Genomic DNA, 10,657 nt, shown 5'->3' with positions numbered 1-10,657 from the left:
TTGAAGTTCTAATTTAATCAATACAGAGAAATCTTGTCCAGATCAGTGACAGAACATGGTGACGTTGGTGATGTTCTAATTGTACGTTCTGTGGCCGGTCCTCAAGACAAGATGCACTGAAACAGAGAAGTTAGTCTAGAACTTTCTGATCTGTTGCTCTCTGTCTAATGTATTATTTAATTGTTTATTATTTGGTTGATCCACAGTTTATTAATTAATTTACTGGAGTTTACCTTTAAACATTTGTCCTTTATTCATTGAGTAACAAAATAATCCCTAACAATATTAAACACTCAGAGCTCAAATAAATTTAACCATCTTTGGGTGACTTCCATCATTTATCACAGAATGTAAAACAATTATTCATAGTTTTTTTTGCCAGTTTCAAGTTACTTTAGTGACTACTGCCAGTTTTCTTCCTTTAATGGATGGGTACCAACGAGTTTGCCCACATCTGTGTCATTAGGATCTCAGAAAGCATTTTGAATGGCCCAAATATTCCACACAGGATTATTTTCTAAATGTGTTTGTGAGTTCTTGTATAACTTCCCATAAAATAGTTGCAAAAAAATGAAGCAGAAAAATGCAAAAAACATGTTGATGTTTGATGATGCTGATATTTTTTTTTTTTTTTAGTTGGCACAAACAACCATCCACCATCACCATCTCTGCTGGTTCACCCTGAAGGCCGGACCGCAGAGCGCCACCTGCTGACAGAGCCTATGAGACATGATTGAAAGCTCCTAAAAACCAGTGATTGAAACTTAAGGGTGGTTGTTTACATTATTATCATCACCATCTCAGATGGGGAAGACATTCAGGGTTAATAATGAGATCATTTTCCCAGCGTCTTCTACATTTCAGAGAAACTGTTGATTATATTTTGTTTTATAAGCTTGGGGTTAGGTTTTATAGGGTTGTACATCTGAGTGGACATCATTGCAGGAACGGCAGTCATGTCACCCAGAGGAGCTGATATTTGTGGGAATTTAATATACAGTGACTCTTAAGGAAATAATGTGTAATCAGCATGTTTCATCAGAGTCATTTCAGCTAAAAGCAGTTTTTAATGGTGAACCAATGACACTTTGATATCCATTAACAGTTAAATGTACCTCTCTTTATTTTTTTGCCATATCATCAGTACTTTGTGTGTCTTGTTGGTGCAGTTTTTTATTAGTAGTATAATTCTTATCATTAGGTCTCAGTTTCTTCCTCTGCCTCCTTCGTGATCATGTCTTCCTGCCTTTTAAAAGAACTGACTTTTCCATTTTCTTTTTCCATCAGCTCTCCTTTGCCTTCATCATTTTCCTCATCATCCACCCCACGGTTGAGCCCCTCCATCTCAGCAGCGGTCACAGCCATCTCGATCTTAGCCCCAGGATCTTCCTTTTCTCTGCTTATGCAAAGAAAGTTCCCAGTGGCAATGACAAAGGCAGATAGTGTCACTTCACAGCCTGCCAACAGGAAGACGTACATGTACCGATGGGTAGCATCCAAGAGCCGACCTGGTGGACAGAACAAAAATGTTAGTATGGTTATTAGTTGGCCTCAGCAGAGGTTAGTAGTGTTGTCTCACTCACACACACACACACATGTGGAATTATTAAAAATAGCACAAAAACTGAGTGAAAATGTAAATGTGAACAGTTTTTCTTTCTCCACTGGGAGACACCAGCACTGACAGCTGGCTTAAATGCATTTGAAGGTAAGAATGACAAAAGTGTTCCCAGTTTGGATCCACTCTGGGACATTTGTTGCATTTGTTCTGAAAATAATAAAATTATTCCTACAAAGTGCTGCAGGGTTGGATGATTAAGTGGGGAATTTGCTCAAACTACAAACCCATTCATAATATTCTATGCACTTTATCACAAACTATTGCACTGGGGGCAAACTGATGGTCTAGTATTCTGTCCCAGGGACATTATCACATGTAGACTTGAAGAGGTGGAGACTGAAGCACCAACCTTCTGCTTGGTAGATGATCTGATGATTTGATATTTTTATGTAGATCAGATATTTTGATTGGACTTTTAAACTAATTAGAATGTGAATATTAGGCTTAAAGTGTCAGGATGTGGACAGGATGGTAAGAGAGGGAGCACAATCATTCCTTGCATGCTCTGACCTGCTCCGGGAGGTCCCACCAGTACAGCAATAGCTTCCATTAGCAGCACCAGGCCAATGGCACTGGAAAACTTCTCTTTCCCCACAATAGCCATGAGGACCTCAAACTGAAGTGCTCCAACCATTCCATATGATATACCAAAGAAGATACAGAAGACCACCAGACCGGTATAATGATTTGCCTGAAATGAGACAATTCTAACATGACAACAGGTTTGTAACTAACTACACAGTTCAGATTACATTGTTCACTTATGATCTCGATCCACAACCCATTTTTGTTTGTTTGTTTTTACCAGCCTGACTGTAACTTGATAATTTCCCAATCCTGACACCACTTTCAGTAAATATTTGAAGCAACTAGAAATGGCCCATACTGGGTCATTGTGCACCCCACCCCCCCACCCCTTTCTCCTTGAAGAATGGTTTACTGCACTGTTACCTGTGAGCCGATGATGTCGGTGCACCCATTGAAGATCATAGCAAAGCTGAATAGGTAGACACTTTTAGGTCGTACACGTTTCATGCCTGCTATGAATCCTGATGCAGGCCGAGCAAACATATCAACAAATCCTAAGATCGTGAGCAGCAGTGCTGACTTAGTGTCCTCATAGCCAAGGCCTTTGGCATAATTGACCACAAACACAGGGGGTACAAACAAGCCCAGCACCATAACAGAAGCTGCAATGGTATAGATGACAAAACCTCTGTCCCTAAACACACTGAAGTCTAATAGTTTCTTCTCTGCCTGGGGCTTCTCTGCAGCTGTGGGAGTGTTTTCTTCCAGCATTTGGGGCTTCTTAGGGGGCAACAGAGGCCTCATGAGGGCACCACAGGCACAGCAGTTGAACAGCATGCCTCCCAGTATAAGGAATCCACCCCGCCAACCATAATGGTTTTGGAGAACCTGCCCCAATGGGGAAAGACAGCATAGTGCCACAGGGCTGCCTGCTGCCGCCAGGCCGTTGGCCAGAGGACGTTTCTCGCTGAAGTAGCGGTTCAGCATTATTAAGGATGGCTGGAAGTTCAGTGCTAGACCCAGACCTGTGGAGAGACAGAAAGACGTACAGCACACAAAAATTAATTACACTGCAAAATACTGTAACACACACATATACGGGCGAAATAGATGACATTCATGAAGTCATATTCAGATGTGGTACAGAGAAGGAATTATTTTTTTTATCTCTACCAATATGATGCTTATTGATCCAAACCACATTTTGCTGTAAAATAAAGATTTAACTATGGATATGGCTTCTTTCAAAACATGGACAAGCTCACCAGTGATTATTTATATTATCTTTAAACTAAGAAGGTATAATGGTGCAACAGCTGAGGTAACAGTTCAAAATATTAATCATACAAAATTATCTCTGTTTGTTAAGACGGCTCACATTAAGTTCAGACTAATCTAGAGTTCAAAGTATTGTATCAGCTTGGATAAATATATTCTGACAGAAAGTGGTCAACTCGTGAAAATTCCACAGCATCATTTCCGATGATGTGCTTATGATACAGAATTATGTCCCAATAGAAAAGAAATTTGACTCTTAAATAGGAAAGGTTTTAATCACTGCAGGACAAACATGGTGTAAAGCATTTTTAAAAAATTCCTCCATGTTATTCATTACATTTACCAAAACTCTACACAGGGGGGGGATAATTATTTGATCCCTTGCTGAATTTGTAAGATTTCTACAAAGAAATGAACAGCCTCTAGTTTTTATGGTAATTTCATTTTGATGGAGAGAGACAGAATATCAACCAAAAATCCAGAAGAATCATTACCTAAAAGTTCAAAATTGATTTGCATTAAATCAGTTTGTTAAAGCACCTGAAGAGTCAGGAGAACTCTAGTAAGGGACAAGGCTATAAACCAGTACAGGATGCCTGTGATCTTTGTGCCCTCCATTAAAAACAGACATGAGTCTGTCATGGACCAGGACCAGTTCCAGAACATTTGTCTTTGAACACAGTTCACCATGCCATCCACAAATACAGGTTAAAGCCAGATCCAGAGCAATAGTGTTTCCTCTGGGCCAAAACTCATTTAAAATGGACTGAGGCAAAGTCAGATGAATTGAAACTTGATTTTTGGAAAATATATAGGTGCCCTGTCCTCCAGACTAAAGAGCCATCTGGCTTGTTATCAACACTCTGTTCAAAATCCTACATCCTTGATAGTATGAGGGTACATTAGTGCCTATGGAATTGGAAGCTTGCATATCTGAAAAGGTATCAACAGTGCTGAAAGGTATATACAGGTTGCAGGGCAACATATGCTCCCAGGTATCCTCTATTGGACAAGAATAGAAAACATTCCTCTCCCAAAAGTCCAGCAGCTGCTCTCCTCAGTTCCTACACATTTACAGACTGTGTTAAAAGAAGACGGGATAGTACATAATGGGAAACATGGCCCTGCCTCAACTTCTTTGAGACATGTTGCTGCCATCAAATTCAAAATAATATATATATTTTTTTTTAAATAGAACATTTTCTCAGTGTATGTATTTGATATGTTGTCTATGTTCTATTATGAATAAAATATGGGTTTATGAGATTTGCAACTCATTACAGTCTGTTTTTAGTTATGTGGTTGTTTAAAAAAAATGACACAGACCCCCAAGCACATCAACAGGATACGAAAACACTTTTAGTCAGTAACATCAGAGCTTTGTGACCTTTCTCAGCTTTGAATGATATGTCTACGACAAAGTATTCCCGTGAAGCAGGCCACTTGGGAGCCCTGCTTCTCATATGGTCTCCCATTGAAATGAATAAAATTAATAAATATTAATAAAAACTGTATGGCGATTCAAGCCGCATTTCCTGACATAACTTTTGTGGGGGGTTTCTCAAAGCTAAAGGACTGGTTACACATTGAAATTTTGCTAGAAAAAAACAATTCTATTGTGGTGGACAGTTTCCCTCTCTACATTAAATCCAACAATCAACATATAACTGAAGTGTAGACTTTTAGCTTTAATTCAAGAGGTTTAATAGAAGTTCTGCATTCACAGTTAAGGAATTGCAGCAAATGATTGCTGAGGATGATCTGATTTCCAGCAAAAAGTGGCGGTCCAGAACCGAGCAGGTGGGCACAGTGTTGTTGCCATTATAAGTGTTTGAATGGTTTTGAGAGACGCCAATTGACTAATAATAGAGTAACTGCAGTGTTGAGGCTGTCATTATCAGCATCTACGTTGGTGTTAAAATCGAGCATGTAAAAAAGTCTGAGAAGGATACTTCAACATACAGAATGGAGTAGCCAAACCACCACTGATTTTATGATTGGGAGACAACTCTACCTCCTGAGCCATATAATAATAAATATGCACACATTGCATAAATATCTAATATCTGGTCTGCTTGTTTGTGACTTTACCTGTAATAACTCCAGTGCAGAGGTAAATATGTGTGATGCTTTTGGCAAAGGAAGCCAAAATCATTCCCAGTGAAGCAAAGAGCCCTCCGACCATCATCACTGGCCGACAGCCAAATCTGTTCACAAACACACTGCACAGAGGTCCTAAGAACATACAATTTATCAGTCAATACACAGTATACTTGTGTAGTCAGTTATTAGAAGTTTCATGCTAACAATTATCACTATCACACTTGTGGGTACCTGTGCCATACAGCATGGCAAGCAGTATTGATGAGATCCAAGCAGTGTCACTGTAGCCAACCTCAAACTCTTGAATAAGCTCTTTGAAGAAGATACTGACAGCCTTGGGAAAAGCATAGGAGAAGCCAGTGATGACGAAGCATCCAGCCAACACCGCCCAACCCCAGCCTCCATCTGGCGCCTTCACCCCAGGTGGTCCATTATCCACTACTGCTCCTCCCATTATATTCTGAGAGCTGTGTTGAGGTCAGTGACTGTAGACACATTAGTACAAAACACAGACTTAATGTTTAATTACTGATATATAATTTTTGTTCACAGAGGTTTCCTAAAAATGTTAATGTTGAATTGTAAATTATTGTGTACCACTGCCATGTACCTAAGTGCCTTCAGGCAACTGCCACTATATAAATACATTTTGATTGAGTTGGAGTTGAAATTAATTTACATAAACACTTTGTGCTTACTGCAGATCACAAATGGCCCAAATATGGCAATGGACCAATTCAACCCGGTCCCCTGAAGCAGGGTGCCCGTACATGCTAAAAGGAGGCAAGGAGTGGAAAAGAAAAACTCAATTTTAACAGGAAGAAATCTCCGGCAGAACCAGGCTCAGAGACAGGCAGCAATCTGCTGCAACTGGTTAGGGTGAAGGGGGGAGAGAGACAGGACAAAAGACATGTTGTGGAAGACAGACGGATATTAATAATAACTAATGATTAAATGCAGAGTGGTGTATAAACACAGAGAGTGAAAAGAGGTGCGTGAAGAAGGAACATCATGGGCAACATGGACTAGTTCTTATATAGTGCTTTTCTACTCTATCTGAGCACTCAAAGCGCTTGTACATGTTTACATTCACCCATTCACACCCATTCATGCAAGCACTTCCATGTGTAACACTGACTGCTTTACATTCACACACATTCATACACATTTCTTGCCCAAGGATACTTTGGCATGCAGCCTGGAGCAGCCAGAAATCGTACCTACTAACCTTCCGATTATTAGGTGACCCGCTATACTTCCCAAGCTACAGCCAAAAGATGAATATGAGACAAAAGATCAACATCTCAGCTTTTATTTCCAGGTATTTACATCTGGATCTGATACACAGCACCTTTTGTCTGAAGCCACCCATTTTTACTGTGAGCAAAAGCACTGGAACATGTGACTGACAGGTGTGTTTTGTTGCCCAGGTGTGTACTGTTAAATTGATTACTCAAACAATAAATAGAGCTGAATGTCTACCCTCAGTTTCAGATATGGGTTTGCCTGTGCAGACTGTGTATTTATAGTTAGAGGATGAAAACCAGAGAGCTTTCTATGGGTGAAAAACAAGCAGCCATGAAGCTGAGAGAAGATGGAAAATCAATCAGAACCACTGCACAGACATTGGCCATAACCAGTACAATCATTTGGAAGGTCCTGAAGAAGAAAGTCATTACTAGTGTACTCAGTAACAGATGTGGAACAGGTAGACTAAGGAAAAAAACAGCAGCTGATGACAGAAACATTGTAAGTGCTTTAAAAAAAAGACCCTAAAACAACCGTTAGTGACATCAGCAATCACTCCCAGAGGACAGGAGTGAAGGTATCACAATCTACTGTTTGCAGAGGATTTCATGAACAAAGGTACAGAGACTTCACCAGAAGATGCAAACCACTAATTAGCAAGACGAACAGGAAGGCCATCCTGGAATTTACCAAGAAGTACAGAGACAAGCCTCAGAAACTCTGGGACAAAGTTTTATTGACTGATGAGACAAAGATGAACTTTTGAGCAAACCTCAAAAAAAAGGAAAAAATATGAGACAGAGATGAGAAAGGAAGGACATTTTATTGAGCAGTCCCCAAAATCCTGTATACTAAAGTGCAGTGAATTGTTTCCCATTTCAATGAGAAAACAAAGCAGAATTAAGCACCCTCTAGGTTTCCTGTCCATGTGAGAAACCATAAGGATGGCCACGGCGAGTACCCTTTGAACAAACAGAAAGAAAGTGGTGACGTGCCCTGTACAGCGCACTGTTGTGATGTACTGCTACTGAGGAACAGTAGCCTGTATGCACTGACTGACTAGATCGACTGCTTCCACCTTTTATTAATACCTCCAGAAACAGCGGCTCTGTAGTGTAGTGGTTTACACTTTACCTAACAGGTGAAGGCTCCCCAGTTTGATCCCAGGAGGAGACACAGATCCCTTGGGAGTTGAGTCAGGAAGGGCATCCAGAGTAAAAATCTTCCATATCAAACATGCAAAGCTACCTGCTGTGACGGCCCCTTGTGAATAGTGGGCCTGTTATGCTTGCCTCATTGGTCATGTACCAGAGACCAGTGCAGTTCTCCTGAATGATGAGTGTTGCCACTCAGACAAAATCAGTGCTGGTATAGGAGGAGAAGTCTCAACTGGAAGCAAAGAAATTGTAGAGTTTTTTTTTTTTTTTCTTTTCCAGAAACTCTTTTCTTTTCAAACTGTTGCTACATCTGTAATATAACATCTGCAGTATAATCTGTGACACGCTAAGCTGCTGCACTGATATATCATTAAAATGGTGGTGAAACCCAACAGGATCATACACTTTCTGTCTTCAGCCTGGCGGTGCCACAGCACCAGTGCAAGGTTTCAAAACTGAATTGCACGACCGCCTGAAATAAAGTGCAGTTTGTGTCACATGGGTCGATTGTGCTCGCTGTTGCAGTGGTGACATGTTTCAAGGTTTTGTCTGAGTGGTGACACCTATTGTTCAGGAGAATACTGCAATGAGGGCCGGACCATTATAGATGGTACACAACTGTGGAGAAGTATCTGCATGCAACGCGACCAATGTGGCTATAATGGGCACCCAAAGGAACAGACAAATCTTTATTTGGGACACAAATAAACAAACTGTTGGCACATCAGTAATATGGTGCCTATTTTTAACTTATATGATGAACTTAGGCCTTAGGCCAGGCCTCTCTCTCTCTCTCTGTGTGGAGTTTGCATGTTCTCCCTGTGCTTGTGTGGGTTTCCTCCCACATCCCAAAGACATGCACTTACTGGGGTTAGGTTAATTGGCTACTCTAAATTGCCCATAGGTGTGGATGAGAGCATGAATGTGAGTGTGAAAGGTTGTTTGTCTCTCTGTGTTGGCCCTGCGACAGGCTGGCGACCTGTACAGGGTGTACCCCGCCTCTCGCCCTATGACAGCTGGGATAGGCTCCAGCCCCCCCGCAACCCTGAACAGGATGAGCGGAAGCGAATGGATGGATGGATGGTTGTTTACCAAACGTGGTTATTCACAGTCTATGTTGACTGGTTGTCCTTAAATCAATAGGATATGAAGTGAGGAAAGTTCATGAGTTTGAGCCTCCATCATGATGGAAACTTTTCATGAAAATGTAACCACTGCACCTCAAGCAAAGAGGTTAAAGAAGGACACTAAGCAGACAGAAAATAATGTCTCAGGAATTTTCATTTTAAAGCTGAATGGGCAGTCAGGGTTGAAATGCCTTCTACATCTAACTGAGGCATTTTTGCAGTGAATCCTATAAACTCACATGAGGGAAATAAGCCAACAAAGCAACTTTTCAGCTAGTAGATGCCCCACATGGGCTGTTAGAGTAGATGTGCCCTTTAGTTGAATTGATGACCAAAAAAGAAATAGGCTTGGCTTCAGTGTGAGGTGTGCAGCACACATGAACAGAACAGCTACTTCACTGCAAAAATAAGAACTTTAGTTTTTATTGCACCACAAAGCCTGCCAAACTAACACATCACAAAACTAACGACACAGTTACTTTATTACCTTATTGGTGAAGATGAGTGAAAACTAAAGGCTATTTCTATGGAGCTGTTCTTGTGTTATTTTTACCAGAACAGCATTTAATGAAACTGAATTTGATTCATGAAGTGCAGATAATTTGCAACAAATCATCACTTTACTAAAGTAGGGGAGTTGTATTTCTCTCAGTGGCTTCAGATGAAACATCTGGGTGAAGCAGAGGGAGACGGATGTGGATCACCATGTGTGCACCTACGTGAGTACCGAGGGGCAAGTCTTTGATGTACATCTTCACAGAACAGACGCTCATGTGGGACCGACCGTCACGCTAACGTGTTGACGCACTCACAATAATACGCGTATTTTTTCCACCCATCTAACTCTGCAACTTAGTTGCAGTGCCCACCACTACCTGCGGCACCGGTGTTGTGCCAAAAAGTGATTGTCTGCTAAAAGGAGATTTTCGGTATTTTGCCACAAAATGATCAGCTTTATTTCAATTGTTGTAAATGACTTTTGGCCTATAATCTGTTAACCGCAGATCAAACAAATCTCTGAGCCAGAAACAATATTCCTGTCACAGGGCGGAAGCGGAAGCGGAAGCTAAAACTCACTTTTTGGCAAAGTGAGTTTTAATCAGGGTAAAAAGTGTTATTAATATTAAAATGTCTTTTATAAGACAGATCTGGCCAAGAGGCGACCAGAAATTGCAACATATATAACATTAACGTTCTATAAAGATGTTTTAAGTGTCCAAAAAGGACTGCATTTATCATAATATAGATACAATAAAGAAAACTCATAAAAATACTTGTAAATGGGGTCATTTCTTCATTTTATAAGCCATTCCGTTAATTAACCTGTTGACTACAATCTACTTACCAATATAAGCAAAATTATTACACATAAAAAAAAACATAGAAACATCTGATATACTTAATACGATCACTTTTTGGCACAACACCGGCTCTGCATGATCGATCACCTACCTGCTGTGATGCCGTCGGGTTTTTGCAGCTGCGCTTCCACGCGTGAGCGCGCGTCCGCTCCGTTTTAATAAAGTGCGACAACCTCACATTAAACTCCGCCCCGGTTACCATGGGCAACGATACTTCACATCAGCGCGTTAATC

General features: G+C 40.7%; 1 protein-coding gene across 2 annotated transcripts; it reads right to left on the bottom strand.

Moving 5' to 3' along the window:
- Positions 1-1,076: 1,076 nt before the first annotated feature.
- On the bottom strand, positions 1,077-10,652 carry slc16a3b (solute carrier family 16 member 3b). Of its 2 annotated transcripts, none has more exons than XM_030755864.1 (6): positions 10,515-10,652; positions 5,762-6,015; positions 5,519-5,662; positions 2,573-3,174; positions 2,132-2,312; positions 1,077-1,508 (listed from the first exon to the last, which is right to left on the bottom strand). In XM_030755864.1, exons 2-6 carry the CDS (start codon positions 5,982-5,984, stop codon positions 1,198-1,200), a joined length of 1,461 nt encoding a protein of 486 aa, XP_030611724.1. In that variant the 5' UTR covers positions 5,985-6,015; positions 10,515-10,652; the 3' UTR covers positions 1,077-1,197. The 2 variants fall into 2 exon arrangements, with proteins under 2 accessions (XP_030611724.1, XP_030611725.1); XM_030755865.1 differs by lacking the exon at positions 10,515-10,652 and adding an exon at positions 8,087-8,218.
- Positions 10,653-10,657: the final 5 nt, after the last annotated feature.

Source organism: Archocentrus centrarchus, chromosome 19, assembly GCF_007364275.1.
Source record: "Archocentrus centrarchus isolate MPI-CPG fArcCen1 chromosome 19, fArcCen1, whole genome shotgun sequence".
Classification (NCBI taxonomy): domain Eukaryota; kingdom Metazoa; phylum Chordata; class Actinopteri; order Cichliformes; family Cichlidae; genus Archocentrus; species Archocentrus centrarchus.
The sequence above is the reverse complement of the archived record's forward strand: the minus strand, read 5'-3'. Positions and strand labels throughout refer to the sequence as shown.